Source organism: Myxine glutinosa, chromosome 2 (assembly GCF_964187855.1).
Source record: "Myxine glutinosa chromosome 2, kmMyxGlut1.1, whole genome shotgun sequence".
In the NCBI taxonomy this organism is placed as follows: Eukaryota; Metazoa; Chordata; class Myxini; order Myxiniformes; family Myxinidae; genus Myxine; species Myxine glutinosa.
This window is the reverse complement of record NC_136262.1, coordinates 113,002,384-113,029,549: the sequence shown is the minus strand read 5'-3', so window position 1 is coordinate 113,029,549 and position 27,166 is coordinate 113,002,384. Positions and strand designations below refer to the sequence as shown.

Below are 27,166 nucleotides of genomic sequence, written 5' to 3'. Positions count from 1 at the left end.
TTTTTAAATCAGAGAATGGATTCATTCCTCAAGTCAAATTCCTGATGATCATATTCTCCATCCCTGTCCCCTGGGTGGGATTATATTACTGACTGTACTGCACCCTTTAGTGTCTATCATCATGGAAAAGGAAGATCATGATGGAGTGTTACCGGAGCTCCGGGAGGACCAGGAAGACCTGCGTCACCAAGATGTCCAGAAGGTCCCTATAAAAAGGTGAGGAACGAGTGAAATGTGTTTTATTCCTTCATTTACTAAGTACATCTCTTCAAAGTTTCAATCGACCTCTCATTCCTCCTTCTGACATGCATCCATCACATTCCTCTTTCTAATCCCAAATTCCTTATCATACTCTTTTTTTTTTAACCATTTGCCTTAACAACCTATCTGCATTATACACCACTCATTCACATTTCTCTCATTCGTTCCCATGTGTTAATTACCTTACACACATGCACTCATTAATTTGATCAATTCTCATTCATTTTTCCTCTTATCCTTTCTTCCTTACCGTGGCTCCTTTGCTTCCAATGGGTCCTTGAGGTCCCTGCAAATCATTAAAACTCGAGGTTAATGTTTTACATCCCTGTGATTCATTCAGTTGACATACACTTGGTACAAAATGGAAATTTACGAGAAATATGCATCCATCAGCGATGCCCCATACTTGTGATCTTTTGTACCCCCATTAACTCTACGGAACCCAACCTTCTGATTTACGGGTTACAATGTTTCGTTCCTCCACCTCTCCTCTTTTTCTATTCCTTCATTCCATACTTGTGGTGTCCAAACTGTTGCTTGACTGCATGCTGTCAGCAGGTTTACTTTTTGCCCTCCGTCACCTCACTCTTCCATGAGCCTCAATCTTGTATAGAGAGAAAAAAACATGACAAACTAGAACGGGCACTCGGTAGAGAACGTACCTCCACCATGCTGAACAGCTTACGTTTCGTAGCAGACTGATAGGTCATATCTGATTCCGGACCTGAACCAAAGTCGAATCAGCTTGTTCTTGACATCTAACCAACTCGTCCACCAAGTTTTGTCATAATCCGTCCACAACTTTTTGAAATATCATGCTATATATTGGTTTTGGTCCCATCTCTCTATGGTGAAGATTCACTTGAAAATTAAAAAAAATTCTCGTATTCGGATCTTCACCAAAATCGAGTTCTTGTCACACACACAACATGTCCATCAAATTTCGTCCGAATCCATCCACAACTTTTTGAGATATCCTGCAAACAAAGAAACAGACAACGTTGAAAACATAATCTATGTCCATCTTTAGTGGTGGGGGTAATCACCGAACGACCACTTCATGATTCTTCAAAGACAGGAACAATCACCAAACTACCACTTCATGATTCTTCAACTATAGGAACAATCTTCATCAATGATCTCTCTGACTCTCTTGAAAATCCCCTCTATCTCTTTGCTGATGACTCTACTGTCTGCCGCTCCATTCTTCATCCCTCAGATCGGCAGTCTGCAGCCTCCTCACTCTCTGCAGACCTGGACAAAATCACAGACTGGGCAAACAAGTGGAACATGTCTTTCAATCCTGACAAATCTCACACTCTTACGATGTCTCTCCGAAAAGATCGACTCGGCAACCCTCCCATCTACTTTCTGAATAATCCTCTCCAAGAAGTTCTGTCACTCAAACTTTTGGGTCTCACTATCTGCCATGATCTTTCCTGGGAAAACCACATTTCAAATCTGGCCTCCAAAGCCAGTCGCCGACTGGGCATCCTCCGCCGTGCGAAGTCCTTCCTTGGCACACCTGAGCTCCTCACCACATACAAGGCTTTCATTCACACCTCAATGGAATACTGCTCTCTCCTCTGGGCTGGTGCTCCTGCCTCACACCTAGCTCGTCTTCACGCTGTTGAAACCAAAGCATTCAGAATCATTGGAATCTCCCGCGATGAAGCTAACTCCAAGGGCCTCTCACTCACTCACCGCAGGCAGATTGGTGGTCTTTCCGTCTTCTACCGACTCCTCTCTGGCCTTGCCCCCCCCAGCTCTCTCTGGGCTCTGTCCCGCAAATATTCCTACAGGTCGCACAAGATCTGCCTGCAAACCATCTTATGGTTAAACTGCCAAAATCAAGACTCTCTGCTCACCTTCACTCCTTCATTCCTCTTTTCTCCCGCCTCTGGAACAAACTCCCTCACTCTCTTCAATCCCACTCCTCCCTCCAGGTCTTTAAAACAGCTGTTCACCACCATCTCTTATCTTCCCCCATCCAAAACCTTGATCTTTTCTACCCCCGCTAATTTCACCCCAAATCAACTTTTTTGAAATACCAACTTCTGTCCTGGAATTCCTTGGTGTCCTTGTGTTTTATACTTCCCCCAACCCCCCCCCCCCCTCCCCTTCCCATGCCTTCTCCCCCCAAGCCCTCTCCCTCCCACACATCTCCCTGCTCTTAAATGTTGTGTGCTCTCAAGTGTTTGTGTGCCTCCCCTTCTCTTGTCTTCTGCTCCCTCTTTTTATATATTTTGTTTGTCTGGTTGATTTGTTTGTGAAGTAAATGTTAGCTCTTTCACGAGCCTCGATTCAGTATACAAAAAAAAAAAAATCACTGAACGACCACTTCATGATTCTTCAACTACAGGAACAATCACCAAACTACCACTTCATGATTCTTCAACTACAGGAACAATCACCAAACTAGCACTTCATGATTCTTCAACTACAGGAACAATCACCAAACTACCACTTCATGATTCTTCAACTACAGGAACAATCACCAAACTACCACTTCATGATTCTTCAACTACAGGAACAATCACCAAACTACCACTTCATGATTCTTCAACTACAGGAACAATCACCAAACTACCACTTCATGATTCTTCAACTACAGGAACAATCACCAAACTACCACTTCATGATTCTTCAACTACAGGAACAATCACCAAACTACCACTTCATGATTCTTCAACTACAGGAACAATCACCAAACTACCACTTCATGATTCTTCAACTACAGGAACAATCACCAAACTACCACTTCATGATTCTTCAACTACAGGAACAATCACCAAACTACCACTTCATGATTCTTCAACTACAGCAACAATCACCAAACTACCACTTCATGATTCTTCAACTACAGGAACTATCACCAAACTACCACTTCATGATTCTTCAACTACAGGAACAATCACCAAACTACCACTTCATGATTCTTCAACTACAGGAACAATCACCAAACTACCACTTCATGATTCTTCAACTACAGGAACTATCACCAAACTACCACTTCATGATTCTTCAACTACAGGAACAATCACCAAACTACCACTTCATGATTCTTCAACTACAGGAACTATCACCAAACTACCACTTCATGATTCTTCAACTACAGGAACAATCACCAAACTACCACTTCATGATTCTTCAACTACAGGAACAATCACCAAACTACCACTTCATGATTCTTCAACTACAGGAACAATCACCAAACTACCACTTCATGATTCTTCAACTACAGGAACTATCACCAAACTACCACTTCAAGCTGCACTGGATTGCGCTCAGCGTGCACCTGCCACCGCTAACACATCTTCCTGTGCCTCGGAGAGATGGCGAATGGTTGACGCTGCCAATCAGTAAGTTATAATATAATGTCTGTATGTCAATTACAATGTATTGTAACATGTATTGTGTTGTGTTGTACTTACAGCCAGACCAGGGGGGCCAGCTGAACCGAGGGGGCCAAGAAGACCAACGAGACCCTGAAAGGAAAGGAACATTTTAACTCTGGGAATATGTTTATATTTTAAACATAAATGTACAGAATACAGATGGTCATCGTCTGTATGAATGTGCGGACAACACGGACGGACATGATTGAGGTGAGCGACTCGTGGTGTGGGTGTTGTAGCGAATGAATAAATTAATATCAAGCAAAATGGTGACATCGCTCACATCCTCTCCCTTTCTCCCCGATGGACCCTGCCTTCCAGGTAGGCCTCGGTCTCCTTTCCCTCCTTGCTCTCCAGGTGGGCCAATCAGTCCGATGAGTCCGGGATGCCCCTAATATGGAAAAGCGGAACAGTTTAGTCCACTTGAGGAGAAAAAATGTAAATTTTGTTTGTGTCCTTGGAGGACTTCATAGTACGTAGGTAAATGGTTGTTGGGAGGTGAGATACAAAGAGTTGGATAAACCTGGAGGGTAATGAGAATAAACAACAGAGTTAAAAGGGTGACGTACTCATAGCTACTGAAAAACAATCGGACATCAGTGAAAGTTGAATTATTTTAAATTCACCTCGTTTGGAAGTTTATCCATCCCATCCCATCCCATCCCATCCCATCAATATCCTCCTTATGCAGATGGCGCAAAATCAGGTCAAGAGTTTCCCAAACTCAGCGAAAGAGTGGCAGCGGCTGCGAATCCCAAAACAGACCTCGGAAAGATGGTACCTGGTCCAATAGTTGGAACACGACTTTTAATCCAGGTAAGTGTCATATCTTCATCGTTACTCTCCCACGTATGTACTCCCGTGATCAACCTTTTGAAATTAATTTCCTTTAACTATTGAGTCTTGATCTCACTCTCTCTCTCTCTTTCGTTCCTTGGCAGACATCTTCAAACCTGCCACTCCTTGGCAGACATCTTCAAACGTGTCGCTCCTTGGCAGAGATCTTCAAACCTGCCGCTCCTTGGCAAACATCTTCAAACCTGTCGCTCCTTGGCAGACATCTTCAAACGTGTCGCTCCTTGGCAAACATCTTCAAACCTGTCGCTCCTTGGCAGACATCTTCAAACCCGTCGCTACAGCCAGGCATTCCAACTGGGCTTTCTGTACGAGGCCTTTCTTGGCTCTGTAGAACTTCAAGGAATAGAAAACATTTGTTTAAAGCGTAATCTCTTCTCCCTTGTCAGATTGTACCCTTGCAGCCGACTTCGTGCTCCTGGGAGAATGTACAGGCCAATGCTTTGGAAACCATTTTCATCAAACATCAAGAGACTGTTGCACAGGATCTTCTGCTTTCTCACAAGAATAGCCGCTGGTCTTTCTATCTCACACCGTCTCTCCTCTGGTCCTGATGGTTCTGAGCCGAGCGGTTCCTGTGTCTGTTCAATCATCCCCGTCCCTCCATTGCTTCAAGGTTTCAGGAAAGACCATGGCGTCTTCTTGGTGGCGTCTTCTTCTTCCACCGATCTTTTCGTCTCCCACCCCAACCGGCTCGGAGATGGGGGACATTAAAATGAGCTTCGTCCAATGGACCGATCATGTGTCCACGTACTTACGTGTACGCCATATTTCAAAAACCGTTGAACATTTACCTTTCATATTGCAGATATCTATATATTCCTTTTGAAAAAAAATTTTTTTCACCCCAGATCTAATTCACCCCAGATCCACTTTTTTGAAATTCCAACTTCTTTCCTGGAAGTCCTTGCAGTGTCCATTTGTTTTCTTACCTCTCCCACCCCCACCCCCCTTCCCACGCCTCCTCCCCCCCCCCCAAGCCCTCTCCCTCCCACAGATCTCCCGATGTCCCTGCTCTCAAATGTTGTGTTTGTGTGCTTCCCCCTCTCTCCCCATCTTGTCTACCGCTCCCCATGTTATATGTTTTATGTATCCATGAGATATTTTTTGTGATTAATGTTAGCTCTTTCACGAGCCTCGATCTTGTATCAAAAAAAATAAATCCTTGTACCACCCAAAAGGCAGCGGACCTAGAGTATCTGTCCGAATTCCTTTATTTTATGTTTCAATTCCATCATTTCGTGCTCCTTATTTTAATCTACCGGAAGCCATTGTCATATTCCACCTTTTCTTCCAGGTCAGGTGTGTATACCTGTTATTTTTCATGAGCCTCGACTCGATATTTTTCAAATCGTCCTTTGTGCCATCAAACTAGGCCCAAATGCCACCGCTCCCGACTTCAGCCGCAAGTACAAACAAACCAACACAAGTCCATCTTGTGCAGGAAGAGCAAACGAGTACAGGAATTCAAATTATTTTGTCACCAACGCACTCCTTCATTTATCAAAACCCACATGGGAATGAAGACGAATGAACGAATCCCAAATAAAACAGCTTTTCATGGTATAAATGAAACAGAATTTGCTTTCGATTTACCGTCTGCTCTGATATATTGAAGAATCTAATAGATTAAGGAAAAATGTGCAAAATCAATGAAGAATAAACAATTTCATTTGCTTGAGTTACCTTTTCTCCTTTTCTGCCCGAATCGCCTTTGAGTCCAGGTAGGCCAGGTGGGCCCTGCAGAAGAAATAACAACTTGTGAGATAAACACCAGTTATATAAACATTGACTGTTGCCTAAATTATACAATAACTACGAAATTATACAATAACAATAACTACGACGTATGATGTCGATCATCAATTTATACACACCTTGCAAATAGAAACAGAGACCTCGTGTCTGTTTGGACAATGAATAAACACTAAATTCAAAACTATAAAGTACAATCTCTACATATGAGACAAAGATGGCAGTCCGTTCGTCCGTTCCCAGTTATGCTGATTGGCTGTGAGGTGAGGTGCAATGTGATTGGCTCCTGGCAAGATTAAATAATGTATCATGTGGGCATATTAAAAGCTGATTTTCCAAATCTGATTCCATATTTCACGATCGGAACTCACGGCCAAAATAATTACGTCGAACTCGAGAGTGAAATTGGAACAAAATTAGGAAAATGAGATTTAAAAAAATTAAATAATAGGCTACGCGAGACGTGAGGATGGCTCCAAAATTCCTTTTTTTCATTATTTTAAAGGTAATTATTGTACGTCTCATTTTATTTTAGACCGTCCAGGGACATCGGTCGCGATGTTTTTGGATTCGGATTCTACTTTTATTTTACACACCTTGACGTTTTAGCCAGCGTATGCCGACGTATGAAAAATTTGGCTACGTTAAGAGCACGCTGAAGCACGCTGGCATACGTCGTAGTACGCCGAGCTCGTCGACAAATTTCGTGCATGCACAAAATTTGTCGACGTATGCCAGCGTATGACTCACACCAGCACTCAATTTTGATACGTCGGCATACGCTGGCTAAATCGTCAAGGTGTGACAGGGGCTTAACGTATAGTAATGCATACCTGTACAACATGGAATCACAGTTTGATTGTTAACATGGCGTTAAGGTACGACCTCGGCTGACAGGATGACCTATGAGGTACCACACTCTCCTCTAGGCTGTCTAGCCTGGGTTCGAATCCCGGCTCAGCTATAAACTATCATCTTCATGTTTCACAGATGGGTAAATCATCAATGTGTGTGCCGCCCCTCCGATGGACGTTAAACCGGCGTCCCGTCTTCCAACATTAGTTGATGGACGTTAAAAGATCCCCACGGTGTCCTTCACGAAGAGTAGGTGAGCTATCGTCGGCACCCTGAACAAATTACAGATTCCTGCCCGAACTGCTGCTGGGAAGGCAATGACAAACCACTCAGTGTACCACTCCTTAGGAGGCTGCTTTGGCGGCACAGACGCTCTGTAACGAGTAACGAGTACGGGACATCCAGGGACATCGGTCACGATAAAAGTCACATCAAATAAAAGTGACAACTGAACAGCGAAAGCGAAAAAAAAGATTGAAAAGGAAATCAAAGCCGTTTAAAAAGGATCAGCATGGACATATAGGTAGGCAGAGTGGGGGAGAGAAAGAAGTATGGGGGAAGGAGGGAAGGGGAAGGGAGAGGTATGGGGGAAAGAGGGGGGGGTGGGAGAGCAGGTGGGGGAGGAGAGTGGGGAGAGGGGGGATTGGGAGAGGGAGTGGGGGAGAGAGAGGGAAGTGGGGGATGAAGTGCGGGAGAAACAGGGGAGTGGGGGAGGGAGGAGTGAGGGGGAGAGAGAGAGAAGAGGGGATACTTTTGCTACTTTTTTCCATCACTCGTGATGGGTACTGAAACACCTTTAGAGGCCATGTTTCCCTGCAGAGCAGGAGTTGGCCTTTTTCAGGCACCATGGTCCCCTTTTTTGGGGAAACCAAATTCTGGCACCCCCGCTCTAGCAGGGAAAATGGCCTTAAAATGCCTGTTGTTGTTGTTGTTGTTGTTGTTGTTGTTGTTGTTGTTGTATGGTCCCCTTTTTGAAAAAATGTTTTTTTTTATGGCCGGATGGCCTTCCTGCCACCAACCCTGTTCGTCACCTCTTGCGACACACAGGGAATTACCAGTGAGCTGGTACTCAATTTGCCGACCTCAGAAGGATGACAGGCTGAGTCAACCCCCCTGGTGTTAATTCAGCGATCGACCGGGATTCAAACTCAGGATCCTAGAATCCTAGGATCCCAAGCCAGCACCCCAACCGCTAAGCCAACACCAGGCTACCCTGAACTCTTCCTGGTTAATTAATAAAAAGGTCCAACAACTCACAACAACAATCTCATCTTGCAAAACCTTTTTACATCACATAATCCATCGTTGTATGTCGCTAGCAAAGAACCTGTCTAACAGGACAGGACAATTCTCCCAGAACTAAGGAACGGGACAATTCCCCCAGAAATACGTACAAGAAAAACCCCCCAAAACTACAGATGGGATAATTGATATTGTTGCGGCAATGGAAATGGATCTCCAAGCATTCAGAGACACAAAGTAGTTCCCAGAATTAGATATGTCTTCAATTTGTGGGTAGAATAGACTTCTGGCCTGTGGCTTAGAGGATGGGGGAGGGAAATGGTGTTGTGAGTTTAGCATGTTTTATTCCCTGAGTAATGTCCCCTGACTTTACAACTTTTAGTCCCACAATCCATCTTTCAATCCCACTTTAATCCCTCCATCTATCAATCCATATTTTGACCTTTCTTTAACTCCAGCTACACATCCCTCACCCTTTAGATTTCAAACAGTAACTCCTCACGATCCTGCCCTCTTTGCCTTTTAAACCCCGTAACTCCCATGGGAAACTTCCCTCACCTGAATCCACCCGTTCGTTCCTCCATCTTAAATCCCATAACTCCCATGGGAAACTTAAATTCCATAACTCCCATGGGAAACTTCCCTCACCTGAATCCACCCGTTAATTCCTCCATCTTAAATTCCATAACTCCCATGGGAAACTTCCCTCACCTGAATCCACCCGTTTGTTCCTCCATCTTAAATCGCATAACTCCCATGGGAAACTTCCCTCACGTGAATCCATCTATTCGTTTCTCCATCTTAAATCCCGTAACTCCCATGGGAAACTTCCCTCACCTGAATCCACCCGTTCGTTTCTCCATCTTAAATTCCGTAATTCCCATGGGAGACGTCCCTCACCTGAATCCACCGTTAATTCCTCCATCTCAAACCCCTCCCCTCATCCTTTCGCCTCCCAACCCCCACTTCACACCATACCCTTCAACCCTCCCCCCACCCCCAATTTTCATTCGACATTCGAAACCATCACCCTTTCACCACCAAGTCACGATCGGGAGTCACAAACTACTCTGTTAACTCCGTGCAATGGGACCTTCAGGTGTGCAAATCACCGTGAAATTAAATAGATTTCTTGCTTTTCTTTTCTGCAAAATTCCTCAATTGAACCCATTAAAGACGATCAGTTGTCGTTGTGCAAGACAATCTCCTGGAGACGACTAACAACAGGAGAAGGGGAGGGGGGGGGCGGGAGGATGAGGGGGTTGGGGGGTACAACTTTTATTTTATGCCTCCACTTGTGATCTTTTGCTTGTGATTGTAAATACATCCTGAATATTTATTGCCTTGTTGTGCTTTGTAAATAAATGTCCTTGCTTTTGAACTGTTAAACGTTTCCGACCTGCTTGCTTTCGTACTTTCCTTTGTTGGTCCGACTTGATGCGTAAGCATAGTTAGATGGGAAGTTCTGCCCCACTGATTGGTTCCATATGTAGCCAATGGCCATCCATGGTTCGCTCAGCCGTACATAATAAATAGACGGGTGGGCATTGAGGGTACGGTCCCCAATTGGGATCACCAAACCACCGGTAAGGTAACGCTTTAATAAAGGAGCGAGAACCCTGCTCAGTTTGGTGGGTTCAATCGGCGGTCCGTGGTTGGCTAGCAACCCAACGGACCGCGGAGTTATCCGAGACTGGTGGCCTCAGGTCCGGAAGTCAGGTCGAAGGTCCAAAGAACCCCCTCCTGATAACCCCGGTCTGTAACAATGTATTCTTCCAGAAATGATGTACGGTATTTTAGTACGACTTGTACCCTTTCCCACCAGGTAGCGCATTTATATGTAAAGGTTCTTCCACCACCATGAAGCTCCAGTACTATGAGTTCCCTCTACCCCCTAAAAGCTTCCCAGGTACAACACTCTCCCCCTACCCTCACACCTCCAGCCCTAGTACAACCACCATTTTTCAACTCATTCCGTCCAACGGTTCAAGAGTGCATAGAAATGTCAAATATACACAAAAAACAACACACACACAAACAGACAAACACAAAAACACAGCCAGATAGTATGACTGAGTTGTGCCATGATCATGTGACTTACCATCGGACCCGGTGGGCCTGCAGAGCCACCTGCTCCTGGGTTTCCCTGCTTTCCCTGTGGAAACGCAACCCCTGCATGTTGTGGTTGTTCATGGAACATTATGCAAATTCAATGACTATTCTTCAGATGCAGCCAATCATTTCATATCCTGAAAGCTGAGCAGAATTGGGCCTGGTCATACCGGCCTGTAATGTCTCCTGTTGGGCTCATGCAAACATTTCCTGTGTTCCAGCCCCTCCACCCAACCCCCAATTTATGTTTCTGTGATAAGCCCCACCCACCCCTTACCGACCATTAGGTGTATGCCACTCACCTGAGCGCCAGGAATTCCACGCAGGCCTTGTTCTCCCCGTTTTCCTGAAGGTCCCTGAGCCCCAGTAGGGCCGGTTTTTCCCGTAGCTCCTTCCAGACCCCCGTCTCCCTGGAGGTATCAGTAAGGGGGCAGAGAAGGGGGGTGCGCGGTGTTGTTTTTGCTTTTGTGATCATTAATATTTCCGCAAGTATTTGATGACAAGTCTTAGAAATGGGCACCAGGTCCAGTTTCTAAAACCTTTTTCCACTTTATCATCTCCAAGTGAGGCAGAGATTTGTGACTGCCACAACCAATGTATATCACCAGTGAGGCAGAGATTTGTGACTGCCAAAACCAATGTATATCACGAGCGAGGCAGAGATTTGTGACTGCCACAACCAATATATACCACTAGCGAGGCAGAGATTTGTGACTGCCACGACCAATGTATATCACTAGTGAGGCAGAGATTTGTGACTGCCATGACCAATATATATCACCAGTGAGGCAGAGATTTGTGACTGCCACGACCAATGTATATCACTAGCGAGGCAGAGATTTGTGACTGCCACGACCAATGTATATCACTAGCAAGGCAGAGATTTGTGACTGCCACGACCAATGTATATCACTAGCGAGGCAGAGATTTGTGACTGCCACGACCAATGTATATCACTAGGGAGGCAGAGATTTGTGACTGCCACAACCAATGTACATCACTAGCAAGGCAGAGATTTGTGACTGCCACAACCAATGTATATCACCAGTGAGGCGGAGATTTGTGACTGCCACAACCAATGTATATCACTAGTGAGGCAGAGATTTGTGACTGCCACGACCAATGTATATCACTAATGAGGCAGAGATTTGTGACTGCCACAACCAATGTACATCACTAGCAAGGCAGAGATTTGTGACTGCCACGACCAATGTATATCACTAGCGAGGCAGAGATTTGTGACTGCCACGACCAATGTATATCACTAGCGAGGCAGAGATTTGTGACTGCCACGACCAATGTATATCACTAGTGAGGCAGAGATTTGTGACTGCCACGACCAATGTACATCAATAGTAAACAAACAGTTTAATGAGTAAGAGCACATGAGGAGCATTCTGGTTTTGTTCCTGTTCACATGTGAGCCCGTTTGGTGCAACAATGGTCTTCCACAAGAGGCTTCACAAAGATCTTCCAATAATAATGTGATCTTTCACAGCAGAGCAATACAGGGTCATGTGCATGTACGTGCTCGATATCGGTTTGTGCGTGTACGTGCTCGATATTGGTTTGTGTGTGTACGTGCTCGATATCGGGTTGTGCGTGTACGTGCTGGATATCAGTTTGTGCGTGTAGGTACTCGATATTGATTTGTGCGTGTACATGCTTGATATCAGTTTGTGCATGTACGTGCTCGATATCGGTTTGTGCATGTACGTGCTCGATACCAGTTTGTGCGTGTACGTGCTCGATATCAGTTTGTGTGTGTAGCACAAACTGGTATCGAGTACCTACACACAACAACAACAACAACAACAACATGCATGGCCTTAAAATGCATGTTGTTGTTGTTGTTGTTGTGTGTACGTGCTCGATATCAGTTTGTGCATGTTCAATATCAGCTTGTGAGTGTACATATTCGATATCAGTTTGTGCGTGTACGTGCTCCATATCAGTTTGTGCGTGTACATGCTCGATACCAGTTTGTGCGTGTAGGTACTCGAAACCAGTTTGTGCGTGTTCAATATCAGCTTGTGAGTGTACATATTCGATATCAGTTTGTGAGTGTGCGTGCTCTATATCAGTTTGTGTGTGTACGTGCTCTATATCAGTTTGTGCGTGTACGTGCTCGATACCAGTTTGTGCGTGTAGGTACTCAATACCAGTTTGTGCGTGTTCAATATCAGCTTGTGAGTGTACATATTCGATATCAGTTTGTGAGTGTACGTGTTCGATATCAGTTTGTGCGTGTACGTGTTCGATATCAGTTTGTGAGTGTAGGTACTTGATATCAGTTTGTGAGTGAAGGTACTTGATATCAGTTTGTGAGTGTAGGTACCTGACATCAGTTTGTGCGTGTACGTGCTCAATATCAGTTTGTGCGTATACATGCTCGATATCGTTTTGTGCGTGTACGTACTCGATATCAATTTGTGCGTATACGTGCTCGATATCAGTTTGAGCGTATACGTATTCGATATCAGTTTGTGCGTGTACGTTTTCGATATCAGTTTCTGTGTGTTCGTATTTGATCTCAGTTTGTGCATGTACGTGCTCGATATCAGTTTGTTCGTGTACGTGCTCGATATCAGTTTGTGCGTGTACGTGCTCAATATCAGTTTGAGCATGTACGTATTTGATATCAGTTTGTGTGTGTAGGTACTTGATACCAGTTTGTGCGTGTTCAATATCAGTTTGTGCATTACGTGCTCAATATCAGTTTGTGCGTGTACGTGCTCGATATCAGTTTGAGCATGTACGTATTCGATATCAGTTTGTGCGTTACGTGTTCGATATCAGTTTGAGCATGTACGTATTCGATATCAGTTTGTGCGTTACGTGCTCAATATCAGTTTGAGCATGTACGTATTCGATATGTTTGTGTGTGTACGTGCTCGATACCAGTTTGTGCGGGTAGGTACTTGATACCAGTTTGTGTGTGTTCAATATCAGCTTGTGAGTGTACATATTCGATATCAGTTTGTGAGTGTACGTTATTCAATATCAGCTTGTGAGTGTACATATTCGATATCAGTTTGTGAGTGTACGTTATTCAATATCAGCTTGTGAGTGTACATATTCGATATCAGTTTGTGAGTCTACATCATTCGATATCAGCTTGTGCATGTATGTACTTGATATCAGTTTGTGAGTATACATGTTCAATATCAGTTTGTACGTGTACATGTTCGATAATGGTTTGTGAGTATAGGTACTCGATACCAGTTTGTGCGTGCTCAATATCAGCTTGAGAGTGTACATATTCGATATCAGTTTGTGAGTGTACGTGCTTAATATCAGTTTGTGTGTGTCGGTACTCGTTACCAGTTTGTGCATGTTCAATATCAGCTTGTGAGTGTGCATATTCAATATCAGTTTGTGTGTGTACGTATTCGATATCAGTTTGTGAGTGTAGGTACTTGATATCAGTTTGTGAGTGTAGGTACTCGATACCAGTTTGTGCGTGTTCAATATCAGCTTGTGCGTGTACATATTCGATATCAGTTTGTGAGTGTACGTATTCGATATCAGTTTGTGAGTGTACGTGCTCGATATCAGTTTGTGCGTGTACGTGCTCGATATCAGTTTGTGCGTGTACATGCTGTCCGGCCAGAATAACTTTCATACAATCAACAACAGTTTGGCAACAGCATAAAATGAGGATTTCTGACCTTTGATCCTTTCCCTCCTTGATTCCCTTCAGGCCCAGGAGTACCGGGTGGACCCTGGAAGACAGTAATTAACAGTAAACATGGTACAGTGTCATGTACATCAATACCATGTCGTACTGTCGGTAAGGAAATGCATTACTTATGTTGGTGTTGTGATTTTTTCAGGTCGAGAAGTGTATTTATTACTCTGGGCAGGATGATGGAATGGTTTGTAAGCAGTGATGGCAGAAGTGACCCAGGCAGACTGTCCAGAGAAGAACAAAAATGAAATAAAACAAACCTACAGTGAAGTCGATGGAGCGTCCTCGCAAATTTAAAAATCATCTGTTGTGACCTCTGTGACCCTCAGTCACCACTACTGGGGCATGAACAGTAATTGCATTTTTTGGTACTTGATCTTTGGACTCCATCCCAGGGGGCGCAGCCAAAAATGATACTACGCTGGCATCTTCTTACCATGTGGTGATCATAACTACAAAATTTGGTGAATTTCTGCCTAACCACTTCGGAGGAGATAGCGTAGTAGTGTGATGGATGGACAGACTGATGGAATGACAGACAGACAGACAGATGGAGACGGAGCCGATGACAATATCGCCATTCCCCCAACCCCCCAACTATTTTTAAAGCATGGTGATAATAAAATAATAAAATCGCATCCAACAAAGGCAAGAATGGTCTAAAAAAAAAACGGTTGCTTTAAGGAGAAATGTTTGTCAACGGGTATTGGGCAGAGGGATGTGGAAAGGAATGGACATGGAAGGGACAAAGGAAATAGACACAAAGGATGATGAGCAGCAGGTGACACAAGGAGAACAAGAGAGTTCATAGAACATGATACTCCGCACAGTGTTCAGGTATAGACGTACATCAATTTTAATAAAATAATGATTTTAAAGATCGTTTTAATAAATCCGGAAGTTGAGTGCTGCTGAAGCAGTCTTACATACATCGCCCTTATACACTGTAATAGTCACAGTTTAGGGTATGGAGCCTTTATTGATCACCATAGAATGCAGCGTGAATCGGCATCGCACATCGCTATAGCCGCGGCCTCTTCTTCACTCCGACCCTCTCACATGCCCTCCGCTCTCATGCTTTATAGTCGATACATAGCATAGTTTTTATGTTTGAGGCTCCAGTCACAGACACAAGTCCTCATCGAGGCCAGCCAGGCCTTAAATAAAAGAGCATAGCTACAAAAGTGAAGAAAGAGAGAATAGTGTAAGAGTTTTTGAGGAAGTATAATGTGCTTTTTGAAAAGGGCAAGGTCGTAAGTGTTTGGAAAGACATGGGAAGGTAAAGAGTTCCAGAGTTTAGCAGCGGATGGGAAGAAACAAACAAACATCATAACGGCCCACCCTTGAGTTGCCAATTGCCACACAATAATCATGTGATGTCGTGGCTTGTCGGGAATTTGGAAGTATTATAAGTTGACGGACGAACGTGGTAAAATCATTATATAAGTTGACGGCGATTTTTGTCTTAAAGTGTTCAACTATGTAATTCAATTTAAATAAAGGTTTAAAGAGGTACAAAGGCACATAAATAAATAAATTCCGGCTTTCACCGCCGTTTTACCCAATAACTATTACACCACCCTTTCTAACATGTTACATTAGTTATTCGTGTCTGTTGTTTTTCCTTTATGACGTCCTTAAAAATAGTGGCTTTCCTGTTTGGAATGATTTTCAATCTTGTTTGACTGTCAGGCAGGAAGACAGAGTAAAAATATTATCACAATCCTCTCTGCGCATGAGCGGTCGGAACAAATTCATGACATTCAATTAAAATAAGTAGTTTCTCAATCATAAACTGATCAGATGGACGGATGAATGGATGAATGTGAACCAATTGCTTAACCCTGCCTATTGCTTTGTGTGCATGGGGTAAGGGGCAGAGCAAGGGCAGAGAGAATGGAAACGGGGAGCAACGTGTAAGAGCTGGGTGTGTGTAATGGTGTGAAACATGAAAAGTAAGAAAAAGATACCGTACCCGTTTTCCTGGAGGACCAGGTGGTCCACTCTCGCCCGAGGGCCCGGCAGGACCAGTTTGTCCGCTTTTTCCTTGAACCCCTTTGGCACCTGGAAGGCCGTCTGCCCCCTGGTCCCAGATAGGGAAAGTCACAAAGACAACAGGTTGATATAATGGCTGTCTTTGTGTGTTATTTGTTCACGTCAGGCATTCAATGACAAAATGAGACAGATTGGATACCTTCAGCATCATGAATAAAAGGACTAACTAGAGGCAGATATAGATAAACAGATGGACAAACACAAGGATTCCCATCTTATATTAAATATACAACACTTACGGCACTTCCCGACTCTCCAGGGCGTCCAGGATCTCCTGGAAACCCGACTGGACCCTGGAGTGACAAACAGCACACCAATTCAATCACTGTCCTCCTATGATCTACTGCAATTGCTATTGACATCCATCCAATAATATTTTCTTTCCAGTGAAATCAATTCCATCTTAATCAAATTAATTCATTCCCTCATCACAATTTCCTTCCGATCACAACCATTCATTCATTCTTTCTTACATCGAGTTTCCTACTTATCTTCATGCATTTCCACCTACCACATCTCCACCTACAGATTTGTCTCAGCACCAGTTGGTTCTTCGATCGATGTTGTTCCATTTAAACATAAAGTCTCTTTATAAGTCTGAATCTGTATGAAAGACATTTAGCGACTGTCCGTGAACATTTCATCCCACACGGTACCGATACCAAACTGGACTATGTTCAATCGACCGTATCAAGGTAAGATAGGTAAAACTCGCTCTTCCACGAGTCTAGATTTTGTATCAAGTCTTTGGAGAAATAAATACTTACGCCCTGCAGTCAAAAGTACCCATCATATGGTCATCACAACTTAAAGCTGACTGATCTCTCTGATCCATTAAAAAAGATATATTTTCTCTAACCAGCTGACTTCCTCCACTCTCGGTGATGATTTTACCAATACGTCGTTAAACTACGGAAGCTTGGTTGATGCTTGGGTTACCAGTGCGTGTTCACTGAATGTTTGTGTAATCTACGCTACCTAAAGCACATTTGATAGTAGAGCTTTGCAGATGCTCCTTTAGTCCTTATTGATGAAGTTTTGGTTCTGCTGATTTACTTGTGAGCAATATTATCGACACAGTTACCGGTATTTAAGCTTTGCATTGAACCTAGACCAAATTATAACGAGATGGTATTCATAGAATACTTACCCTCTGCAGTCAACTTGGTGTGAGCCAACTCTTCTGTTTTTGAAGGATTACTTTTTCTTTGATCCAATATGGCTGCCAGACCATGTGAGCGATGACATCATAAATTTATATTCTCTAAATAATTGTTGCATAGATCATGCTCAATAAATTTTAAACTGATCAGACTAAGCATTGTCCCTGTCGAATTATAACGTCATAATTACGGCACCAATGGCGTCATCGTTAACAACACCGATTCCCCATGCGGAGTTCTTTACAATGAGCCACGTTTCAATATTTTTCCATTGGGTGGTTTTGGAGAGATAGAGGTGCAACGTTTTTCGGTTTTCCAAGATGGCGCCTGTACCACGTGACCTATGAAGTCATAATTATCAATAAATGATTCTGCAGGAGGAAGCGCTCCTATGGTGAAAATTTAGTGTCAATCGGACCAACAGTTGCAGAGAAAAATATTCATACTGATCGAATCAAGCATTGTACTTGTTGAATTATGACATCACAATTGAGGTACCAATGACATCATTATTAACATATCTTATTCCCCATGGGGAGTACTTGACAATGAGCCATGGTTCAATTTTTTCCATGGAGTGGTTTCGGAGATATAGAGGTGCAACTTTTTTCGATTTTTCCAAGATGGCGCCTTACCACGTGACATATGACGTCATAATCATCATTACAACATTCTGGAGGAGGAGGCACTCGTATGGTCAAAATTTTGTGTCCATCGGACCAACAGTTGCAGATAAAAAAAATGTCATACTCATCAGATCAAGCATTGTACTTGTCGAATTATGACATCATAATGAAGGCACTGACGACATCGTCATCAACATATCTTATTCCCCATGGGGAGTACTTGACAATGAGCCTCATTTCAATTTTTTCCATTGTGCGGTTTCGGAGATATAGAGGTGTAACGTTTTTCCAAGATGGCGTTGGTACCACATGACATATGATGTCATAATTATGAATAAAGAATTCTACAGGCGGATAAAAATGGTAAAATTTCGTGTCAATCGGAGCAACCGTAGCCGAGAAAATGAATTTTAAAAACGCAGACACGCCACACGTACGTACTCAACCGAATGTCTAACCCTGATTTTCGCTTCAAAAGTGCAGAGTAAAAATGTCCCTCCGTGCTAGGTGCATTGTCATCCGCCATTCACCTGCCGTCATTCAACCCTCATTCTTTAACGATATCCTCCATTCTCCCTTATTCTTCACCAGTTATTACCGATCTATTTCCCTCCCTGACTGTTTCTCACCAACTTCCCTTTGGCACCATCCTCTCCAGCAGGGCCTTTTACTCCTGGAGGTCCAGCGAGTCCAGGAGTTCCGGCCTCTCCCTTTACTCCTTGCTCACCCTTCCTTCCCTGGGAAGGCAACAGATTAGAACAATGATGGATTCATAAGCAATTACATGAGAATATCAACAACTATATAAACTTATATAAAGGGAGGGGTGCTTTGCACCTCCCTTTGATAATTTAGAGAAACGAGACGAGAAAAAACAAATGGAAGAAAACCAGTGGAAGAAAAAAAACAAGAAAAAAACAAGAAGGGTAAAGAAAATAAAATAAAAACAACGAGGATAAGACATAAAATGTCAGAGTCCCCATGGTTTTAGTAATTTTGTTGTATGGGGTTAAAGGCCGTTGGTCGGCCATCTTTGGTCGGATTACAAAACAAAGTCTCCTGCATATGTATACTCTCGTGCATTGTCCTTGTTCCAAGTTTGAACAAAATCGGTCCATACATGTCGAGAAATGGTTGCGGACGGACAGGCGGACGAGACCCAATCCAAAAGCGCCCGCTTCAGACTAAGTCCAACGGGGGCTAATAAAGTACAAAAGTCAACTTTTGCACCTCAAACAAGTTGACATGACAAACTAGTATGGAGAAAGCAAATGAGGAGGTGAAAAAGAAGTAACAGAGGAAACAGAGAAGATATGTAGTTGAACACACTTACTGTGCCTCCTGGCTCTCCTGGAGTTCCAGGGTTACCAGCCTCCCCTGGCTCACCCTGCAGAACAAGGAAGGAAAAGAGAAGAGATCGATATAAATAGAGATGGAATCAGAGAACATATAAAAGACATTAACTTGGGACGAAAAGTGTTTGTTTTTAAAGGTAACATCCTCAAAGAATGACATTAACAGGAATATTTAAATAACGAATATAGACGTTGAGAAAGGGCCAAAGCATTAACATTGGAGCATCAGTAATTCGAATGATAGAGGTTTTAAAACCCATAATGAATTTAAAAAATAATTAATGAACATCTCACCTTCTCTCCAGTCTTCCCATGTGAGCCTGCAGGGCCGGTGGGCCCAGGTGCACCCTGAAGCGGACAGATCCAGGCAGCACAAAAGTGAGAAATGAAGGATCAATGTTTGAAAGATGGTGGGGAGAAAGATGCATCGAAATGAAAGAAAGGACGAGGACCACAGACTACCTTGTCACTTTGGTATCTCTACGCTGTTCTTGTTTAATGTTTCAAAGCAAGTATATATATATATATATATACATATATTATATATATATATATATATATATATATATATATATATATATATATATATATATATATATATATATATATATATATATATATATATACCTGTGCTATACAGGGTTGTACTTCCCAGGTACAAACGTTAACCACTTTTGAACGAGTTGTTTTTATTTGTTGAAAGCAGAGGAGCAGCGAATCACCACTGAATTATGATGATGTTGTTTTTTTTTTAAAGACCCACTTGGGATTTTCTTACATTAAGAGACGTGTCCTGGGTACGTGACCAACGACTCGTTACTTTTCCAATTTTTAGAGATCGATACTGCAGCGGCCTGATTTTTACAGGTGTGATGCACTGTTCCGCACACATTGGAATCATTCACATAATTGCACAGTTGATTCCATCAAGACCAATACGTTGCTTCTACTTACAAGAGGGGAAAATTATCAATCCAAGAACTATCCAAGGAGGGACTCTTGGAATACCAATAGACAAGTTGAAAAATAAGGCTGGGTACCAGGCAGTATCGAAAACCTGAGAGAGGTCCAGAGAGATGGATCTGATCTCTTGATGGTTAATAGTGCATCCATCCATTGCGGGTTTAAAAGAAACAAATGTCTAAGGTAGAATAGCAAAAGCAGAAGCTGAACTGCTGATCATAAATTGGTGATCTGGAGAAGAGACGATAATGTCCAAGATCTGCAGCGATGATGAATTCCATCACTTTGGTTATGATTGTGAGAAGGGGAGCAGTCTGTTGTTGAGTGGATCAGACTTGGGAACCCTTATTGTGAATAGCGGTGATGGTCAAAACTTTCCATGATGAAGGTAGGAGACCACCTGAGAAAGACTTGGAAAAGAGTGAAGAAAGATGAGAGAACAGGGCCGAAGCGTAGTTCTTGAGAATTTGGGCCATTGCCACCAGCACCAGGAGCAGATGTAAAGATTGATGAGAAACTTCGCAATCCCAGTGGGATAGATAGCAGTCTGTTGTGGGGGAAAGATAAAGGGGAAAGGAGGGATTTGGGATTTCTTAAAGCAATCCAAAACTATTTTGCATATTTTTTATTCTCGATATTAAGTTTCGTACAAGGCGTGAAATTGTGTCGCTTGAAAAACCAAAATTCAAGTAAGCATGAGTTTATCGTGAAATATCAAATATTTGACCTTTGACCATTGGGCTGTGTGCCCTTTGACACTTGACCTTTGATCCAAATTTGTTTTTTGTTTCTTTTAAAAGAAACAAAATACCTTTTATAGACGTCTACCTATGATATAAGACAGTTATATCAGAGTCAGGTGTCTATTTATGCAGTTAAATCTGCACCAATATGGTACTACTTCTAAAATAAGCCCCCCCTGGATGACCCTTGACCTCACAGTCAAAAATTCAGCACGGCATCCCCCCAGGTGATGAATGGCACACCGCAAGGACCATTTTAAGCATGGATGCCGCCATTAACAAAAAATGCCATCAAAAGCATGTTTAGGCCTCTTTCTGGCCCTTGGCAGGTGGACTATTAAGAGGTTTGACTGCAGGTTAGCTTGATGTTGACCTCTGCTTCAGTAAGACTGACATACTGTTTCAGGCTTGGAACAGCGTCAATGCACCAGGGTTGTGATGTTGAATAAGATAATTAGAGGCATGATGGAATGAACCAGTGAAAGAGCAAAAACAGCGAAGGAATTTTTTTTTGTGTGTTTTTTTGAGGAAAGAATTTCATGAACTGCTGATGTTACAAGCCGACAAGAGCGAAGTCAATGGAGGCTGTCGCAAATGCCCACACTTCTCACCTAAAGCAAACTTGAAAGATGAAGTCTTGAGAAATAAAGATTAGATTGAGAAGAAATAAGTGGGATGCGAAGAAAAGATTCCATGTTTCATGAAAGAACCTCATACGTTGAATTGTTTGAGCTATAGGGGACAGTATACCACACAGAGGTTGTTATGGAGATACACCACGAGGTCTAAAAATAGTCCTCAAGGTCTAAAAATAGTCCAGAGCGGGGGTTGGGAGCAGGAGGGCCGTGGTGAGTTAAACCGTCAACCAAAGTTTCATTCAATCAAATTTAAACCTTCAAACAAAGTTTCATTCAGTGGGGGTGGTTTAAAGGAGGTAGAAAGATCACGGTTTTGGGTTGGGGACGATCTGAGATGGTGATGAACAGATGTCTTGATCTGGAGGGAAGAATGAGGTTGAAGAGAATGCAAAGTTGATTCCACAGGTGGGAGAAAAGAGGAAGAATGAGGTGAGCAATGATCCTGGATTTAGGTAGGTTCACCAGAAGGGGGCTGAAGGTGGACTGTGTGTAGCCTACAGAAACTTTGAGGGGGGACTACATGAGGCAGCAGATGCTCTTGCATGGAAAGAGTAGAGGGTGCAAGCTCAGACAGGAGGTGGTAGAAGACAGAGAGACCACCGACCTGTCTGTGATGGCGAGGCTTCATTGCGGAAGATTCGAATAATCTTGAAGGCCTTGGGGTCCACAGCATCAAGCTGAGCAGGATGTGAGGCAGGAGTGCCAGCCTAGAGGAGAGAGCAGTACTCCATCAACCTGGGGATTAAGGTCTTGTAGGTGGTCAGGTGGGCCAAGGAAGGACTTTGTATGACAGAGGATTCCCAGCCGCCAGGTGGCTTTGGTTTTCCCAAGTTTGAAATGTGGTTTTCCCAAGAAAGATCATGGCTGATAGTGAGACCCAGGAGTTAGATTTTAGAATGACTGAACTTCCTCAAGAGGATTGTTAAGAAAGTCGAGGGATAGGAGGGTTTGCCAGACGATCCTCTTGGAGAGAGAGAAATTTGTCAGGATTGAAAGACATAACCAAAGTAGTATAGGATGTAGTTGTTAAGTGCTACTTGGTTGGCGTATAATCAGACTTACGAATGTATATTTTAGCCTACTCAATAACATGATTAGGACTCATAGTTCGAATCTGAGTACATAAAGAATGTATACACATGGCCAAGCAAAAACAACAGAGAACTTACATCCGAGCCGCTGTGTCCTTGTGGTCCACGTGGGCCGGGTGGGCCTGGTGGACCCATAGGGCCGACATCCCCAGAGTCTCCCTTCTCTCCGGTAGGTCCCGGTAGGCCCTAGTTGTGCGTACAAGAAAAAGACAAACTGAAACAAGGAAGAGTGAGTGACAGAAGATTAAACAAACTGTTTTGGATTTCTCCAGTTATTCCTGTTGTTCTTTAACATAAATGTTAACATAGTGTTGAAGGAACTGCGCTCCAACGCGAGTCGAAAGAATTGACGCGACCAAAGACGGAATTCGTCCGAGTTGCTTTATTGAAACAAAACAGCTCAGGTATTCTGACAAGCCCGTTTTTCGGGCAACAATATATATACACATTTATGTCGGGAAGTTTGCCCGGCAAAAGCTATACCGGGCATGCCCGGGTATCAAGGGCGAGCCTTGGAAAGGCGAGTCTGGACCTGCCCGGGCGTGTTTGGCTGCGGCCTGGCAAGTCGAGGCTGGGCGTGCCCGGGCGCTCTGGGCGAGCGCTGGGAAGGCGATAGCGGGCATGCCCGGACGCTCTGGGCGAGCCCTGGAAAGGCGATAGCGGGCATGCCCGGACGCTCTGGGCGTGCCCTGGAAAGGCGATAGCGGGCATGCCCGGACGCTCTGGGCGAGCCATGGAAAGGCGATAGCGGGCATGCCCGGACGCTCTGGGCGAGCCCTGGAAAGGCGAGAGCGGGCATGCCCGGGAAAGACGAGACCGGGCGTGCCCGGGAGGTTCGGGCGTGCCCGGGAACAGTGAGTCCGGGCATGCCCGGGAGAGGCGCGTCTGGCCGTGTTCTGGCCGGTGCAAGGCGATTATGTACATCCAGCGGTAACCGCTACACACGCCCCTCCAGAATCGACCTGCACCGGCAGGGTCAATTTAAGGGGGGTCCGGATGACCCGGCCGAAGCGACCCCTGGAGGGTCGTGGGGAGGGGTCTGACGTGGTGGTGGGTGGTCGAGCGGGGGGAACTGTGGACGGGGGGCGGCCTCGCCGCGGAGGAAGGGCCAACCGTGGTGGTCGGTCGACGTCCATGTGCGCCGGTTTGAGGCGGTCCACAGAAATCCGGTCCGGCCGGCCGCCGAAGTCGACGATGAAAGACTTGTCGCCCCGTCGCAGGACCCGGAAGGGCCCGTCGTACGGCGGCCGGAGTGGCCCCCGGTGCGCGTCATGACGCACAAAGACGTACTCCGCTGTGCGAAGCGCCGGGGGGACGTAGGACTGGGGGCCACCGTGGCGGGACGTCGGCACGGGGGCAAATCGTCGGGCGGCCTCCTGGAGGTCCGAGCGCTGGCGAGCGGCGGACCAGGGACTGGTAGCGTCAGGCACGAATTCGCCCGGGACGCGGAGTGGCTGGCCGTAGACGAGCTCGGCGGCGGACGCCTGGAGGTCTTCCTTGGGGGCCGTGCGAAGGCCCAAAAGGACCCACGGCAGCCGGTCGGCCCAACCGTCGTCCTGAAGGCCGGCCATGAGTGCGGCCTTCATGGAGCGGTGAAACCGCTCGCACAACCCATTGGCTTGGGGGTGGTAGGCCGTGGTGCGGTGCAGCGTGACCCCCAACGAACGGGCGACCGCGCCCCAAAGCTCAGACGTGAACTGTGGGCCGCGGTCGGACGAGATGTCCGCTGGTGCGCCGAAGCGCGCGACCCAGGTGGCGATGAACGCCTGTGCCACGTCGGCGGTGGTGGTGGAGGTGAGGGGCACGGCCTCCGGCCACCTGGTGGTCCTGTCCACCATGGTGAGCAGGTGGGTGAACCCCCGCGAGGGGGGCAGGGGACCCACCAGGTCCACGTGGACGTGGTCGAAACGCCGTTCAGGCACGGCGAAGGGTGCCAGCGGGGCCTGGGTGTGGCGGTGGACCTTGGCTCGCTGGCAGGCCGTGTAGGCGTTGGCCCAGTCGCGGATGTTTCGTCGAAGGCCGTGCCAGACGAAACGCGCCGACACCAGCTTCTGAGAAGCTTTCGGCCCGGGTGAGAAAGGCCGTGGATGGAGGCGAAGATGCGGCGCTGCCAGGAAACGGGCACGATGGGGCGAGGCTGGCCCTGGGAGACGTCGCAGAGCAGGACGGTGCCCGCGAAGGGGATGTCGGCCAGGCGGAGGCCCGTGTCCACCACGCGGAGTGCCTGCACCGAGGCATCGGTGGTCTGGTCGGCCGCCATGAGCGTGAAGTCCACGCCGAGGTGGACCGCGTTCGCGCTGGCCCGCGAAAGGCAGTCGGCCACGGCGTTGTCTTTGCCGGCGACGTGCTGGATGTCCGTGGTGAACTCCGACACGGCGGAGAGGTGGCGCTGCTGGCAGGCCGACCACGGCTCCGTGACCTTAGCCATTGCGTAGACCAACGGCTTGTGGTCGACGAAAGCCGTGAACGGGCGGCCCTCCAGGAGGTGTCGGAAATGGCGAACGGCCAGGAATATCCCGAGCAGCTCGCGGTCGAACGTGCTGTAGTTTAACTCGTTCGGCCGGAGTTGCCGGCTGAAAAAAGTGAGTGGCTGCCAAACCCCGTCCACCCATTGCTCATGGACGGCGCCCACCGCGTAGTTGGAGGCGTCCGTAGTGAGGGCGATGGGCGCGTTGAGCACCGGGTGAGCCAGCAGCGTTGCGTCGGCGAGGGCCCGTTTGGCACTGGCGAAGGCCGCGTCCATGGCCGCGGACCAAACAATGTCATGCTTGGCCGGCTTGCCCCGGAGGGCCTCGTAAAGGGGCCGCATGAGCTGAGCAGCGCGGGGCACGAATCGGTGATAAAAATTCACCATGCCGAGGAACTCTTGGAGGGCCTTGATGGAACGGGGACGCGGGAACGTGGTGATGGCCTCGACCTTGGTCGGCAGCGGCACGGCCCCGGTCTTGGTGATGCGGTGGCCCAAAAAGTCAACGGTCGTCGCGCCGAAGTGGCATTTGACCGGGTTGACAATTAAGCCGTGCTCGCTGAGGCGACCGAACAGTGTTCGGAGGTGGAGGAGGTGCTCGGCGCGGGACGTGCTGGCGACGAGGATGTCGTCCAGATAGACGAAAAGAAACGGCAGGTCGCGCAGCACGCCGTCCATCAAGCGCTGGAACGCCTGGGCCGCGTTCTTGAGGCCAAACGGCATCCGCAAAAATTCGAACAGGCCGAACGGCGTGATGACGGCCGTCTTCGGGACGTCGGCCGCCCGGACAGGTACCTGGTGGTAGCCCCGTATCAGGTCAATTTTCGAAAAGATGACCCGTCCCGCCAAACGGGCGGAAAAGTCCTGAATATGCGGGATCGGGTACCTGTCGCGGGTGGTAGCGTCATTGAGACGGCGGTAGTCGCCACACGGGCGCCATCCACCCCCCGGCTTTGGCACGATGTGCAGTGGCGAGGCCCACACGCTATCGGAGCGCCGCACGATGCCGAGGTGCTCCAACGCGTCGAATTCGGCCTTTGCCACGGCGAGCTTGGCTGGGTCGAGGCGGCGGGCCCTGGCGTAGACCGGCGGGCCCGTAGTGGGTATGTGGTGCTCGATCCCGTGCCGCACCGCGACGGCCGAAAACGTCGGCCGCGTGAGGGCCGGGAATTCCACGAGCAGGCGAGCGAACTCGTTCGTTGCCGGGAGGGCGCACGCCAGTTCGGTCGGCGCGGAGCTGCTCATTGTGCACGCCAGGGAGCTGAAGGTCTCGGCGTGGACAAGGCGACGTCGTTTGACGTCGACCAGCAGCCCGTGCGCGCAGAGGAAGTCGGCGCCCAGCAAAGCCACGGGGACGCTGGCGGTAACGAAAGTCCATTCAAAGCGCTGGCTGCCGAAGCAGAGGGTGACGACGCGTGGGCCGAAAGTGCGTATGGCCGAGCCATTAGCAGCGACCAAAGAGGGGCCGCAAACTGCGTCCAGCCTGTCCTGCTCGGAGGCAGGTATGACGCTCAGTTGGGCGCCGGTGTCGCACAGGAAACGCCGTCCAGACGCTTTGTCCCGAATAAACAGCAAGTTGCCCGAGTGGCCGGCGCTCATGGCTGGGAATGAACGCCGGCCCGGCCGTTTCCCGACCTGCCGAAAGTGCACGGGGGCCGGCACGTCCGAGCCTTGTGTCCAAACCTGGCGTGGTAATAACACCACGCCCGGTCAGGTGGAGGCCCCGGCCGTCGTGTCGGAAGCGGGCGGTGCAGCGTGGCGGCCGCCAGTTGCACCGGCAGTTCGGCCTCCAACCGCGCAGGGCGCTCGGGCGTCGTGGGCGTCGCCTCGGACGGCGGCGGGCTCCAGGTAACCGCGCCGATGTGCTGGCCCGCCGAGGAGATCTTATCGGCTTCC

The 27,166-nt window shown here is 46.7% G+C and overlaps 1 protein-coding gene and 1 long non-coding RNA gene across 4 annotated transcripts in view; one reads left to right on the top strand and one right to left on the bottom strand.

Annotated features, from left to right (window-relative positions):
• Window positions 1-27,166, bottom strand: part of LOC137421405 (uncharacterized) — a 243,643-nt gene that overhangs the window by 4,965 nt on the left and 211,512 nt on the right. For both annotated transcript variants that reach the window (XM_068107435.2, XM_068107436.2), the window contains 14 exons: window positions 22,882-22,989; window positions 19,663-19,716; window positions 19,347-19,400; window positions 18,643-18,750; window positions 16,464-16,517; window positions 16,145-16,252; window positions 14,150-14,203; window positions 10,781-10,888; window positions 10,468-10,521; window positions 6,201-6,254; window positions 3,943-4,050; window positions 3,696-3,749; window positions 512-547; window positions 153-206 (listed from right to left, as the gene is read on the bottom strand). In XM_068107435.2, coding sequence (XP_067963536.2) covers window positions 153-206; window positions 512-547; window positions 3,696-3,749; window positions 3,943-4,050; window positions 6,201-6,254; window positions 10,468-10,521; window positions 10,781-10,888; window positions 14,150-14,203; window positions 16,145-16,252; window positions 16,464-16,517; window positions 18,643-18,750; window positions 19,347-19,400; window positions 19,663-19,716; window positions 22,882-22,989 — 1,008 coding nt within the window. The remainder of the gene's footprint in view (window positions 1-152; window positions 207-511; window positions 548-3,695; window positions 3,750-3,942; window positions 4,051-6,200; window positions 6,255-10,467; window positions 10,522-10,780; window positions 10,889-14,149; window positions 14,204-16,144; window positions 16,253-16,463; window positions 16,518-18,642; window positions 18,751-19,346; window positions 19,401-19,662; window positions 19,717-22,881; window positions 22,990-27,166) is intronic.
• Window positions 77-6,180, top strand: LOC137421407 (uncharacterized). 2 transcript variants are annotated; one of them, XR_010983311.2, is made up of 5 exons: window positions 77-216; window positions 3,698-3,869; window positions 3,981-4,097; window positions 4,351-4,475; window positions 4,601-6,180. It is a non-coding gene; the product is annotated as an uncharacterized LOC137421407 (long non-coding RNA). The 2 variants fall into 2 exon arrangements; XR_010983310.2 differs by having other exon boundaries at window positions 3,981-4,475.